This window comes from Equus asinus, chromosome 9 (genome assembly GCF_041296235.1).
Source record: "Equus asinus isolate D_3611 breed Donkey chromosome 9, EquAss-T2T_v2, whole genome shotgun sequence".
NCBI classification, from domain to species: Eukaryota; Metazoa; Chordata; class Mammalia; order Perissodactyla; family Equidae; genus Equus; species Equus asinus.
In genome coordinates, this window is record NC_091798.1 from 11,446,620 (window position 1) to 11,461,836 (window position 15,217).

At 47.6% G+C, this 15,217-nt stretch overlaps 1 protein-coding gene across 2 annotated transcripts in view; it reads left to right on the forward strand.

Annotated features, from left to right (window-relative positions):
* SH3PXD2B (SH3 and PX domains 2B) overlaps positions 1 to 15,217 on the forward strand; it is a 95,186-nt gene that overhangs the window by 40,060 nt on the left and 39,909 nt on the right. For both annotated transcript variants that reach the window (XM_044777669.2, XM_070517087.1), the window contains exons 3-4: positions 721 to 796; positions 6,841 to 6,917. In XM_044777669.2, coding sequence (XP_044633604.2) covers positions 721 to 796; positions 6,841 to 6,917 — 153 coding nt within the window. The remainder of the gene's footprint in view (positions 1 to 720; positions 797 to 6,840; positions 6,918 to 15,217) is intronic.

Sequence of the window (15,217 nt, forward strand, 5' to 3'; positions counted from 1 at the left end):
GGGAGGCCCAAGGTGTGTCACTTTCCCAAGACCACAGGTAGCGTATCCTTGTGATCTTGTATCGTATCAGATATTTTCCATTAATTCCTTAAGACATCAGAGAGGCATTTCTTGCCCTGGTGAGGCTTTTTGTCCTGGGTACTCAGCCCCTGTTCTTCCTCTGTCCCACCGCAACCTCTGAGGGTGTTGCCTACGCCACCCTGTTATGGTCAGTTCACTGTTCAGGCTCTCTCGAGACCGTGAGTCTTTGTTGCCGTACCCCGTGCGCCAGCACGGAGCTGTCTGTTGAGCCAACCTGGGGAATTCTGCGTGGGGCGGGGCTGTGATCATGTCATGGGCGTGGACCTGACCGGATTAATGGAGTCCAAGGGTTTGTTCCTTCATACAACCTGGCAGTTCTTAGGAACAGGGTGGCCGGCTGTCCAGGAGTTCTGGTGGCTCTCGGGGTGTTGGTCTGGTGGCTGGAGCCCCCGGGGAAACTGAGCATGGTCTCTCCCAGCTCCGAGCCTTCACCAGTCCAGCAGCCGTGGGCACAAAGAATTGCTTTCAGGGAGATCCTAGGCCCCATTGACATTGCCTTCTCTGTTGGTTTGGGTTTCTGAAAAGCTGAACTGTGATCTTTTGTATACAAATTACATAGTTCACATAATTCCTTTAAAATGTCAGAGACGCATTTATCATATTAAAGGCTTTCATTTTTGCTATTCTCCCCCTGTTTAGATGCAGATGTTGGACAAATTTCCCATGGAAGGAGGACAGAAGGACCCCAAACAGCGGATCATTCCCTTTCTGCCAGGTGGGTGAGACGTGCTCTCAGATGGGGCCGCCGGGGGTCCAGGCCAGCTCCCAGGTCTCTCAGCTCATCCTCCTCGAGGCATTGCCCCAGTGACCACAGTCTCAGTCATTTGTGGAAATTAGTGCCTAAGAAGATGGGCTTCAGGGTTAGATGCTACACGGTTTACTTGCTGTATGACCTTAGGCAAGACACTTCACCTCTGGGAGCCTTAGTTTCTCCTGTCTCTAAAATGGGAATAGTTAGAGCTCACGAAGTTTGGTGGTGAGTGGCATGTATGATTATGCCTGCTGTATTAGTTTTCTTTCGCTGTGTAACAAATTACCACCGAGTTAGCAGCTTAAGACAGCACCCGTTTGCTTTCTCTCAGTTCTGTTGGTCAGATGTCCAGGCAGGCTCAGCAGGGTTCTCTGTCTGGGGTCTCACAAGGCCAAAGGCAAAATCGGGGCTGGGCTGGGCTCCTCTCCGGAGGGTTTGGGGAAGAAGTGCTTCCAGCCTCCTTCAGGCTGTTGGCAGAATTCAGCTCCTTGCAGCTACAGAGTCGAGATACCTCTCTCCTTGCTGACAGTCAGCCGGGGACCGCTTCGGCTTCCAGAAGCTGCCCACGCTCCTCATCCGTCTTCAGGCTGCAGTGGGGCGTTGCATCTTTCTTGTGCTTTGAATCTCCCTTCTGCCTTCAGTCAGGGAAAGCTGTTTGCTTTTAAGGGCTCATGCACTTACGATGTGCCCACCTGGCCAATCGCGGAGCATCTCCCTCTCTTACAGGGAACTGTGGCGTATAATATAAGGTGATCCCAGGAGCGGGATCTCATCAGAGCACGGGCTCTGGGCTCTGCGGATGAGGGCGGGACATCTTTGGAGGGCCATTTCAGAAATTGTGCCTGCCTGCCTGCCTCCCACAGCTCCAAACCCGTCTGAATGTCGGGCACCACTCCAGGCCTGTGGAGCAGTTAATGCCGTGATGGCTGGTCCTTGCCTGCAGGACGTTGTGTCCCTTCCCCGCAAAAAAAACTTCCTAACAAAGGATACCATCAGGGCTTCAGCTCAAAACAATGAGTGACCCAAACCAGTGTTATTTCTTCACGTAGTAATAGCTACCTTTTGTGGGATGTCTACTGTGGGCCGGTCGCTGGGCCGAGTGCCTTTCATCTATTACCTCGTTTAGTCCTCAGAACCACCTTGCAGGGTAGACATTACTATACCCATTTCACAGATGAAGAAATTGAGGCACAGAGAAATGGTAATTGCTTGCACAAATGGCAGATCTGGGATTCAAACACATGTGTGGCTTCGGGCCTGAAGTCAGATGGCCCTCGCTCAAATCCCACTGCCCCTGCTCATCCATCCTGTTACCTCGGGTAAACTACTTAAGCACACCACGTTTCATATCTTTGTTTCAAATTGCGGATAGTAATGGTACTTAAATGATAGAGTTGTCATGAGGATTAGATGAGTGCCTGGCACATAACTAGCAGCAGTGCAGGACTCACTGTTATTTTCATGCAGAAATATTCAGCAAATTGACCGTCACCCTACATCACAGATATTTAGAGCTGGAAGGGCCTTTCAGGTCTTTTCCACTTTGCAGACGAGGGAGCAGGCCCAGAGATGGGGAGACTCCCTGGGTCGCACAGGAGCCCGCTGTCTCCTCCCCGACTCCACAGATCCTCGATCAGCACATCAGCCAGATGTTGTCATCACCGAGCGGGTTTAGAGACAGGGTGGATGTATTTGCCAGGCCCCCATCTACTCGGAGAATCATTTGCCTAAAAAAGCTAATGTTTTTAGTTCTTCCACGGGGAAAGTGTGCAATTGCACTGGAATTTTTTCCTATTGGAGAAAACCCAGTGTGCCAGCTGCAACAGCCGAATATCAGTGCTCCAGAGCACGAGCTTTGGAGTCAAACAGACCCAGCCCCGTGACGTCAGGCAGCTGACATCCCACCACCCTGAGCCTCGGTTTCCACATCTGCTAAATGGGACAGTGACCCCTGTGTCACTGGCTTTTCTCCCTGGCCTTGAGTAGGTTCTCAGGAAAGGCAAACACAGGGTCCCAGGACATTCCTTGGACTTGCTTGGTATTTCGTATCTTGGAGTCATACTTAAATGATCAACCTGGATATTCAAGTTGAACTGGTCTCTAAATGTAGGTTTTTCTTCAAGGAAGGAAAGGAAAGCAGTAAGTTACAACTCTCTTCTGGATGCAAGGCAAAACCAGCTCTGGAAACACTTCCCAGGACGGGAAAGAACTTGAGCCGACCTTCTCCCTCGCTCCTGAGAGCTTGCGTGGTTACGTAATCCTTTCCACCCACAAGTTCACGAAAATGCTGTTCTCAGGGACTTGGCCCCGTTCTCCTTGCTCGGGGTTCCCACTTGTACCTCGGAGAGGTCCCCTTGGGCCCCGGGACCCCTAGAGTGTCCCTCCCCAGCCCACCTCTTAGCTTTTCCTTGAGGCTACGGCCAAAGGCAAGGATGCCAGGAGAAATGTCCCCTCTCCTTGGGGTCAGTTTCCTGCCAGGATTGCCGCGTCAGCAGAACAAAAGCGAGTCTCATGTTAGCACAAAGGCAGGGGGAGGGGAGAGCAGCCCTGTGCAATTTTCCGTCCCAGCAAAAGCTGGAGAGGCCAGCTTGGCAGAGGATGCGGCTTGAAAAATAGGAATTACAGTTTGGCTTTCCTCCACTGTGGAAAAGAAAAGCCTGCCCGTTCCCACCGAAGGCCTGCTCTCCTCCAGCACCCTTTCCACGCCAGCACGCTGGCCTGCGGGGAGGGCCAGGGGCAGCCTCGCCTTCTTCCCACGACTCACACAGAAGCATGTCACATCAGGCGCAGACGAGGGGCCGCTGCCCCATCGGCATTTCACTGGAAGTACTGGCCAGGCAGCTACTGGCCACCTGGTTCTGCCCCACAGCCCGGGGCCTGAGCGGTCACTCCAGCTCTGCTGTGGGTAAACGATGAGTTAGCCCTGTGGAGGCAGGTCTCAAGAAACCAAGCTGCGGGCTGAGGAAAGATCATGTGCTCTTAATCACAGAGTTGAAGACAGTATCATCTAACCTATTTAAAAAAAAGTAATTACCCTTTTGTGAGCACCTAGGAGGCGCCAAGCCCCGTGCTGGGTGCGTCGTGGAGATTACTGCTATGAGGTAGGGGCTGCTGTCCCATTTTACAGAAGAGGAGACTGAGGCTCTGAGAGTTCAATGCGTTTCCTGAGGCAGCGCAGTCAGTAAGAGACCGCCCTGCAGTTGCCCCAGGGCCTCACTGACTACACAGCCTGTGGCCTCCCCGGCAGGTGCCACTGCTGCCACGGGGCTTCCTGTCCTGCTTGCCGGCAGGGCGCCTGACGTGTCCAGAGGCTCCTGTCCTGTGAGGCCGCACGGGGAGTGGAGTGGTGCCAGGCTGTTGTGTCTCACCCCCAGGAGACGTCGAAGGCCCCTGAGTTCTCCATCCTCCTCTCTCAGCCCCTGCAGGCCGAGCCTTGGATGAATTCTCTTTGGTGACAGTGGCTCTGGGAGGGGCCAGTGCTGGCGCCGTCCCTGTGGTGCATATTTTGAGTCGGGTCACAACGTTCTCAGTAAGAGGCCTGTCCACCCCATTCTCCTCCCTTCCTCTGGTTTGCAGAAAGGGAGATTATACTGTGATGGGACCAGAATGTTGGTTGTAGGGCCTCCTCTCTCATCCTGAGAAAGAGATTAGAGGGCAGGGCGCGTTTGCTGTGTGGGATTTCTCTGCACTGCACACACGCCTTAGTTTTCCTGAAGGCTCAGGACTCTCTGAGGGCTTCTAACTGCGAGTGGTCCCACCCGTGAGGGCGGTAATTTGATTATCCCGATGATGGATGTGGGGAATGAATGGGAAAGCTCCCAGCCTTCTCTGGATTTGGGCCAGGGATGCTGAGCATGCTACAGGGCGGGGGACACCCTTCCCCACCCAGGGAAGGACCGCCCCACCCACAGTGTCTCGGGTCCCTCCCTGAGGGCAGCCCCAGGGCTGGCACAGGGCCCCGCGGAGACTGCGCCTGTCGAGGGAGTGAGGGATGAGACCAGCAATTCCGGGGAGCTGGGTCGTAGACCCTTTCCCACTTTGCTGCGTAATTTGCTTTTTAATTCTAAGTAACATGAAAATTTTCTGATTCCTGAAGGAAATAAATAGTTATGGGAGGAACTTGGGGGAAAGCATAAAGAAGAAAAGAAAAAGGCTCTGTCTGCCCCTATCAGCAATAAGCACTTTGAACTCTGAGATGCACTTTCTTCTAGATTTTTCTTTCCTGACAAGCATGTGTATCAGAGATTTGACTGACTCATAGCGAAATTGAAACCATCACCATTATAAAGACAGGAGATTCCTTGCTATTAAGGAATATATATTTCCTCTGACTGTATTTTTTTTAATTGGTGGAAATGAATCAAAAAAGAAAGGCTCAGTATTAGGCTAACCCTGTCTACCTGATTTCCTAGTAGTGCTCTTTTGCCCAAGGATAAGTTATGTAATTATTTAAAGTGTTACATTAACCATGTGGCCTTTGTGGATGCAAATCTCCCTCACCACTTGCCTTGCAAATCTTTACATCAAAGGCTCCTTCCCATCGTCCCTTTCGGTTCTGTCCTATTGTGAAAACTCTTACAGACCTTTCCTACCCTCCTGTTCCTGCCCACACGAGCTTGATCTGTGGATCAAGAGCCACCTTGGAACAGTGGTTAATCTCTCCTCGCCCTGCCAGCCTCCTGACCCCATCTCCTCTCCTTACCCCACGTCCCTGGGCCAGAAGCAGGTGAAGCTCTTCGCAGATCTCCGTGCTCCGCTGTCTGGAGAGCTGTGGTCTCCCTGTGCCTTCCTCTTCGCCCTGCCCCCAGAGACCTCCTGCATAAGCGTGGCAGAGCAGCTCATCTCCGTCCCCCGCCTCTTTGGCCCTCCTTGATGTCTTATTCCTGACTTGGCCCACCCCCCGCCCATATGACAGATCCAGAATGGCGAACCCAGGCTGTGTTGATCCTCAGTTCGTGCGCTTTGCCACCATCTCTCCACAAGGGGGTCTCCTCTTAGACTCAGAAACCCACCGCTTTGCTTGAAACAAATGTCACCCATGACATTTCAGTGTCTTGGGTATTTCCAGAGACCCTCGGTGGCATCATTTATGTGTTTGTCTTTGCCTGTGACCTGCATTCTCTGCCATCCGTTGTACTGGAGGCCCTGGTGCTACATCATCCCAGTGTTCGGGACCATTCTCTCAGTTAGATGGGGGGCGGGGGTAGGAAGGCCAAGAACGCTTCTGTTACAAACAACTCCCTGGGGAAGAAGCTGGAGGGATTTGTTATCCTGGCAGGTGGAATCCCCTTCATATATTCACCAAATGTTAGTGCCATGCCAAAATTGACTAAGGCCCAGTCAGGTGCTATTTGTGCAGAGCCCCATGACTGGTGGGAAAGAAGAAGGCGTGGAAATCAACAATGTGATGTGTGCAATCAGAAAGAGACAGGAGCTCTTAACCCGTTTGAAAGTGGTTGAGAGTTTCCCAACAGGGGTGGTGGATGAGGTTGGATGGGGAGGGCATTCCAGACAGAGGGAGAGGCACAGAATCATGGAAGAACATGGACTGACTGGGGAACGTGAGGCTAAAGCAGAGGTGTACGAGGAAGGAGGAGGAAAGTAGACTGAACTGTTATATTAGGACATATCTGAGTGTCCATGATACTGCTCACCCGTCTGAGAATCCTAGAGTTGGACGAGGGACCTCAGACCATCAGGTCTAACCTTCCTTCCTCATTGGGTAGACGCCCCTTCCGTGGATTGGTTCCCACCTCCCTAATCTCACCAGAACTCACCCACTGGGTCCTGCTCCCTCAAGCACTTGCACTGGAGCTGTGACTGGGGCCTTGGAGGATCACACGTGGGGTCGTCCAGGCCCTGTGGACGTCCAGCACAGGGTGCTGAGGGCAGCCAGGAATTTGGGTACCACTCAGACCTACCAGAGACATCCACATCCCCATCATCCCAGGTTGCTGACAGCTCATCGCTGCTCCTTTGTAACGCATGTGCACTCTCACCTTCTGCAGGCAAAATTCTCTTCCGACGCAGCCACATCCGGGACGTGGCGGTCAAACGCCTGATACCGATTGATGAATACTGTAAGGTACGTCTGAGAAGTGCTGGCACTTCCCTGTGTCTCACATCTTTCCTGTGTTTTTTTTTTTCTTTTCTCTTCCTGGCTACAAGATGCTTTTTGTGAGAAATCTGTACAGTTGAAAGAAGTGTATAGAAATTAGAAAATGCAATCACCCATGATCCCTCAACTCAGAGGCAACAATCGTGACGGTTTCTACCTTGTTCCTTTCTATCTTCTCTCCCTGCGTGCATTTCTTTACACTGTTGAGACCATCCCCTTGTGTTATTTTTGTTACTGTTTCTCTTTTCTTAAAGATTGTAGTAGAAGAATTTCCCCATGCTATTAAAAAATCTTGAGCCTACTTTTAATGGCTGCATAGTATTTCACTGTGTGTGAATGTTCCAAAAGTTATTCAGCCAACCCCTATTGATGGACAGTGCAGCTGGCTTCCAGTCCCTTGAATGTTCTAAACCACAGGAGCCTGCCTTCTGGTTATGTATCGTTTGGCTTGGGGATGTAAAAGAAGCGTATTTTTCTTTTGTTTAGCTTCCCTTATCTTTAATATTTATTGCTCTGACTGAAAAGCACTAGCAGGTCTGATGGGACAAGGGTGGGAACAGCAAGAAATGCCTTAAAAATGGAGCAGTAAATGCTCTCTCCCACTAAGATCAAGAACAAAGCAAGTGTATTTGCTCTGTCCACTTCTGTTCTCTATTTTGCTGGAGGTTCCAGCCAGTGTAAGCTGCCAAGAAAAAGAAATAGAAGGCATAGAGGTTGGAAAGGAAGAAGTAAGATTGCCTTGACTCACGGATGACGCGATTGTGTTGTAGCAAATCATAAGGGATCCCCAGAGAACCTGCTAGAACTGATAACGAGATTAGTGAGATCATAGGATACAAGATCAGCATACAAAAATCACTTGTATTTCTACACAACTCAAAAATGAAATCAAGAAAATAATTCCACTCACAGTAGCATCAAAAAGAATAAAATACTGGGGCCGACCTGGTGTCATAGTGGTTAAGTTCATGCAATCCGCTTTAGCAGCCCATGGTCGCGGGTTCAGATCCCAGGTGCAGACCTACATGCTGCTCATCAAGCCGTACTGTGGTGGCATCCCACATACAAAAAATGGAGGAAGATTGCCACACATGTTAGCTTAGCAACAATCTTCCTCTAGCGAAAAGAGGAAGGTTGGCAACAGATGTTTGATCAGGGCCAATCTTCCTCACCAAAAAAAATAATAATAATAAAATAAAATACTTAGAAATAAATTTAATGAAAGAATATAAGGTTTGTACACTGAAACTACAATACATTCCTGAAAGAAATTAAAGAAGCTCTAAATTAATGGAGACACATTCCATACTCATGGATTGGAAGACTCAATAGGGTTAAAATGGCAGTTCTCCCTCAGTTGATCTGCAGAGTCAATATAATCTCTTCAAAATCCGAGTAGGCTTTTTTCCTAGAAATTAACAGTCTGATCCTAAAGTGTATGGGGAAATGCAAGGGACCCAAAATAGCCAAAACAATTTTGAAAAAGAACAAAATTGGAAGACTTACATTACCCATTTTCAGACCTTCCTACAAAGCTGCAGTAATCCAGACAGTGTGGCACTGCCGTGAGGATAGGGGACGGGGCAGTGGAACATAATTGAGAGTCTAGAAATAAACTCTATAAAATGTATAGTCAGTTGCTTTTCAACAAAGGTGCCCAGAAATTCAATAGGAAACGGATAATCTTTTCACAAATACTGTGGGATAATAGGCTATCCATGTGCCCTCCAAAAAAATTGTTAGACCCTTACCTCACACCATGCAAAAAAATCAAAATGGATCATGGACCTAAACATAAGAGCTAAAACTGTAAGACTTCTAGAAGAAAACATAGGAGGAAATCTTCATGACCTTGGTTTAGATAGAGTTCATAGATATGACACCGAAAAAGAAAAACTGGTAAATTGGACTTTACTAAACTTAGAAACTTCTGAGCTTCAAAAGATACCACATAGAGACCAGCCCGGTGGCACAGCAGTTAAGTGCACACGTTCCACTTCAGTGGCCCCGGGTTCACCAGTTCAGATCCCAGGTGCGGACATGGCACTGCTTGGCAAGCCATGCTGTGGCAGGCGTCCCACATATAGAGTGGAGGAAGATGGGCACGGATGTGAGCTCAGGGCCAGTCTTCCTCAGCAAAAAGAGGAGGATTGGCAGCAGATGTTAGCTCAGGGCTAATCTTCCTAAAAAAAAAAAAAAAGATACCGTGAAGAAAATGAAAAGACATACCACAGATTCAGAGGAAATGTTTATAAATCTTATATCTGATAAGGGACTTGTATTGAGACCATATAAAGAACTCAACTCAATAATAAAAAGACACCCCAGTTTAAAAACAGAAAAAAGATTTGAATGGAAATTTCACAGAAGACGTATGATGGTTAATAAGCTCATAAAGGTGTTCAACATCATTAATCATAAGGGCAATGCAAAACAAAGCCATTATGAGATACCTACACAGCCATTAGACTGGCTGTAATCAACATAACAGACAAGACCCAGAGTGGGTGAGGATGTGGAGGAACCAGAGCCCTCATTCTGGTGGGGAGTATGATGGAAAGCTGCTTTGGAAAACAGTTGGGCAGTTTCTTAAAAAGTTAAATTTACCATATGACCACTCTTAGGTATGTACTCAAGAGAATTGAAAACTTATGTCCACACAAAGACTTGGATGTAAACGTTCATAGCAGCATTAATCATAATGGCCAAAAATTGAAAGCAATCCATATGTCTATCATCTGGTGAATAGATAAAGAAAATGTGGAATATCCATACAATACAATATTATTCGATAGTAAAATGCAGTGCAATACTGATAAATGTTATAAAATGGATGAATCTCAAAAATACGTTGCTAAGTGAAAGAAGCCAGATGCAAAAAGACTATATACTGTATGATTCCATTTATATGAAATTTGCAGAAAAGGCAAATTTATAGAGACAGAAAGCAGATCAGTGGTTTCCTGGGCCTGGGGGCGGTGGAAGCAGAGATCGACTGCAAATTAGGTTGGGGGAAATTTTTGAGCTGATGGAAAAGTTCTAAAACTAGATTGTGGTGATGGTTGCACAACTCTGTAATTTACTAAATATCACTGAATTGTGTACTTAAAATGGGTGAATTTTATGGTATGTAAATTATACTTCAATAAATCTGTAAAAAAATTTAAAGGGGGCAGTGTGGGCGTAGATGACCTCTCTCTTGGCAGGGGACGTCGGGGAAGGGTGGAAAATCATTCATGATTGAGGGTCTTCTCTTTGCCAGACGTGACCTCATTTCGTCTCACCGATAACCTTGAGAAGTATGTTGTATTATTCCCATTGTGTGGATGAAGAAGTGGAGGCCACCAAACTTCCTCCCAATGACTGTATTGGAGCATTTGAGAGTTGAACCCAGGCACTCATGTGCTGCTGATGGCCTCTCTTAAGAAAGTAAAAATTCAAGAGGCCAAAATATTCAAGCATGTATTTCATAGAGGCAGATAAACTCAGGCTCTTCTCTCCTAAGGACATCTGCAAAAAGGGGTGGGGTGAGGGGCAGGGACAGTCACTCCAGCACAGAGACACCACTGCTGCCTCCCGGCTTTCAGAGCAAACCTCAGATCTTGTCTTTGTCCCTTTCCAAACTTCTAGAGCCTGAAATACCTTTGTCCATTCCCTGCTGGCAAGACCCTTGGGGTCACCCTGCCCAGCTGGGAAGTTCCTGCTTGTATCTCCCCCAGAAACTGTTGTCCTTCAGCCCAGAGTATGCTATCCTGCTTCCTCCCCCGCCCACCCAACTTCTCTCCAGAGTCACACTTCCTCACACCTGGGGCTTCACGAACCCCTGGACATTTGATTTGAAAAGGGAAGTTTAAAATCCTGAAGTGATAAGAGATGGCAGCGGCTGCCTGCATCTGGCTGATGTTTGGCATGTCAGAGTTCATGAATGCACCTGGATTAAGCACAGCGAAGAAACTGCTCATGTTATGTGAGCCACATGGAAGTTACCACCCCCTGCTATTAATGCATTGTAAGAAGCAGAATGGGTATTTGGGGTTTTGGTTGGCCAGATTCCTTGGGCTTGGCTTCAAGGGAACCGTCTTCCTGGAAGGAGAGGAAACCATCCCTTTTATCACAAAGTCTGTGAAGTCTTTTGTAGACCGCGTAGGCTTTCACATGACGCTTGGGTATCTGTTATTGACATCATTGTGGGCTGACTTAAGCCAATTTAATTTATCACCATTAGCTTTATTTTAGTAGAAATTGGTAATCTCCAATAGATAAAGATAGATAAGGGCTGTAGATATCCTGAAACCCAGCTACCAGGTGGATATTACAATGGAAGAAACTTTCTGCTCTACCAGACCTATTATAAAGTTATGGTAACTAACATAGTATGGTGGTCGCACAAGGACAGACAGACCACTTGAAGAAAGCAGAGAATCCAGAAGCAGACCCCTGTGTATTTGGACACTTTGACGCTGACAGAGGTGGCCTTGCAGATCATTGAGGAAAGGTTGGAGTCCTCTGTGAATGGGTATCCATATGGGAAAAAACAAGAAGGATAGCTAACCCCCACCTCACACCACACGTGTACTCATTTCCAAGAAAATGAAGGACCTCAATGTAAGAAGCTATGCTATAAAAAGTTTTAGAAGATTAAAAATAGGAGGATGTCTTCATAATCTTTAGGTATAAAGGGATTCCTAAAGACACAAACAGGCCCAGCCACAAAAAGATTGATTTATTTGAGTATATGAAATTTAAGAATTTCTAGTCATCAAAAGACACGATGAAAACAAGACTCCGCCAAATCCTGCCACACATTCAGCATTTATTACCCAGCGGCTCCCTAAACAGCCTCTCAAGTTGTTCTGTAAGCTCATTGAAACACCAGCTGTCTGTCTGACACTGCTTTGCATGAAAGTTTCCTCGAGACAGATGCCACATATCCTAGTGGCAGGATCAGCTGATCCTAACTGTGGTCTGACAGTCAAATCCTCAAGAAGAGGTGGAACCCAGAGGATTTGGAATCCGGGACCCGGGACCCCGTTCTGAAGGATGTGCAATGCTGGGCTCGCCAAGTTCTGTTTATTCAAGGGCTTGAGCGTCTGGGAACACCCCTGTTTTTGGCAGTAAAGAAAATCATTTCTAACAGCTGTTAGGCTGGTGAATAACAGCTATGGGGTTGGTCAGAGGTGAAGTTAACTGAAGCCCCAAAGTATGAAGCAGTCTTTTCTTCAGGGAGGCCCCATGGTTGGGGTCTTTCACTTCTAAGGCACTGATTCCCAATGATGGTACTTTGCATATTAATAACCATCATTAGTGAGTAGCTTAAATCTGACACACACACACACACACACACCTATGAGTGTGCATGCCGATGCCATGATATTTTAAACTGTAGGCAGTATAATAGCAGTGTTTACCAGACTCCAGCCACTTGAGACCTCCCTTTAAGATTTTTATCATATCTGACCACCTATATTATTATTAATATTTTTTAATTTAACTCACTTTTTAACTTCTTAAAAAATATATATTTTAGAGGAAATTTTATATCACAATTGTAATATAAAACTGGTATCACATGCCATAAAAGTAAAAACAGAAACAATGAAACAAAAACAACAAAAAATGTTTTGAGATCTAGCCAGCTGCTGCTGCCGCCTGCAAGGCTCTGTGGAAACGGTCCTGCTCTCGGGAAACAAGTTACAGAAGTGTTTCTTCCAGGAATTTTACAGTTTTAGGTCTTATTTTCAAGTCTTTAATCCACATTTTGAGTTGATTTTTGTGGACGGTGTAAGATAAGGGCCCAGTTTCATTCTTCTGCGTGTGGCTAGCCAGTTTTCCCGACACCGTTCGTTGACGAGACTGTCCGTCCCCCATCGTGTGTTCTTGGCGCCTTTGTTGAAGACACTTGACCACGTGCACGGATTTTATTTCAGGGCTCTTGGCGGTGATTTCACAGATATGACACCAAAAGCACAGGCAACAAGAACGAAAATAAACAAGTGGGACTACATCAGACTAAAAACCTTCTGCACAGCAAAGGAAATAATCAACAGAGTGAAAAGGCAACCCACAAGATGGGAGAAAATATTTGCAAGTCCTATATCTGAGGGGTTAATCTCTAAAATATGTAAGGAACTCATACATCGCAATAGCAAAAAAGCTAAAACCCAATTTAAAAATGGGCCAAGGATTTGAATAGATATTTCCCCAAAGAAGATATACAAATGACCAACAAGTATATGAAAAAAGGCTCAGTGTTACTAATCGTCAGGGAAATGCAAATCAAAACCACAATGAGCTATCACCCCACACCTGTCAGGATAGCTGTTTTCAAAACAACATCAACAAGACAAGAAGTATTGGTGAGGACGTGGAGGAATTGGAACCCTTGCGTTCTGTTGGTGGGCATGCAAAATGCAGCTGCTATGGAAAACGGTATGGAGGTTCCTCAAGAAAATTAAAAATAGAATTTCCATATGATCCAGCAATCCCCACTTCTGGGTATTTATTCGTGGGAATTGAAATCAGGATGTGGAATTGATATTAACGCTCCCGTGTTCATTGGAGCACTATTCACAATAGCCGAGGTGTGGAAACACTCTAAACGTGGTTTCTCCGTATGATGGAATACTATTCAGTCTTTAACAAGAAGGCAGGTCTGCAATATGTGGCAGTGCGGGTGGACCATAAAGACACTGTGCTGACTGAAATAAGGCCATCACAGAAAGGTAGAATCCTGCGTGATTCCGCTTACATGAGCTGTCTAAAACAGCCAAATTCATAGACTCAGAGTGAGATGGTGGTTGCCAAGGGCTGTGGGGACAGAATGTGGGGAATTAGTGATCAACGGGCATGAGGTTGCAGTGAAGCAAGATGAATAAGCCCTAGCGATCTGTGTACAACGGCCAACAATACCATACTGCGCACTGAAAAATTCCTTGAGGGTAGATCTCACGTTAAGTGTTCTTACTATAATAAAATAAAGTTTTGAAAAAGAAAGAGAAGTGTTAACTCTCTGGAGCGTTCTTCTTTAAGTTAAATTGGATTGGAAAAAAACCTGAGGAAACCCAACCTTTCTCCCTAGCCAAGGCGTCGTCATTTGATGTCATCCCCGTGCTGACTCTGTCATCACCCCTGGGAACCAGTTCACTGTTGTAGTTGGTACAGTGGAGACAGCCAAAGGGTAAACGTCCGTTTATCAAGCAGCTGGTATATGGTGGAGACCCGACAGCCACTTTCTCACTCATTCTGTGGCACCACCCTCCGATGTGGTGTTAGTTATTTCCACTTTACAGATGAGCACACTGAGGCTCCTAGCTGTGATGGCGCTTGGCCAGAGTCGCACAGCTAGGAACCCACAGCCAGCGGCGGGAGCTGGGGCTGTCTGACCTTTTGTCATCCCCCTGATCAAGCAGGACCTGCTCTCCTCCCCTCTCCTTTCATCCTTCCATCCACCATCCACATCTGGCCAAAGGGCCAGGATTCCTTCCGCGGCAGAACCAAGTTTTCCTGGAACTGTAGTTCTTTGTCTTTACTGACCAAACCCAAGACAATTCTAGAGTATTTCAGAAGCAGTTTATTTCTCTGCCCAGGTCACGTTTTCATTGCTAGCCTGTCCTTCCAGAAGGAAAGGAGCAAAGATCTAAGCCTTCAGCCGCCTTTTGTTAGTAACCCGGCTTATTTTACCGTTTGGCAGTTTGGTCTGGCTTTCGCTTCCTAGGAATTCCACAAAACAGAAGAGAACTTGGCATTGCGGGGAGGTTTCTGAGGACCACCTTGTGCCCACCCTCGCTGGTCCATTCGAGGCCTCTGCCCCTTTCTGCAGGGAGTGCCCTGCGAGTCCCCTCTAGATAGAGACCGTGGCCTCCTCGGGGCCCACCCGGCTCTCCCCAGACGGGCCACATGGCCACACACAGGCCTCTGTCTTGTGTCATTAACCCAGCGGACACTTCTCCCCAGTGTCCGTCTCCCCAGCACTGTGTGGACACGCAGGGAAAGGGCAGGAGGAACAGCCGCACGCCCCTGCCCTCTGGATTCAGGCTGGAGGAGCTGCGGTCGGTCAGCCCAGGGCCCTCAAGTCCAGTCACTGCACCAGAGCCTCCGCTTGCCCGTCTCTGAATGGGCCAGTGCTCCCAGGATGACGCGAGGTGATGCAGACAAGCCCGTTCAGGAGCCATGGAGAGCCAAGCCAACAGAGGACGTGTTGTCACTGCGGTCTGGGGCAAACTGCGGGCTAGCTGCCCCCAGAGCCAGTGCACCGCACCGTCCGGCAT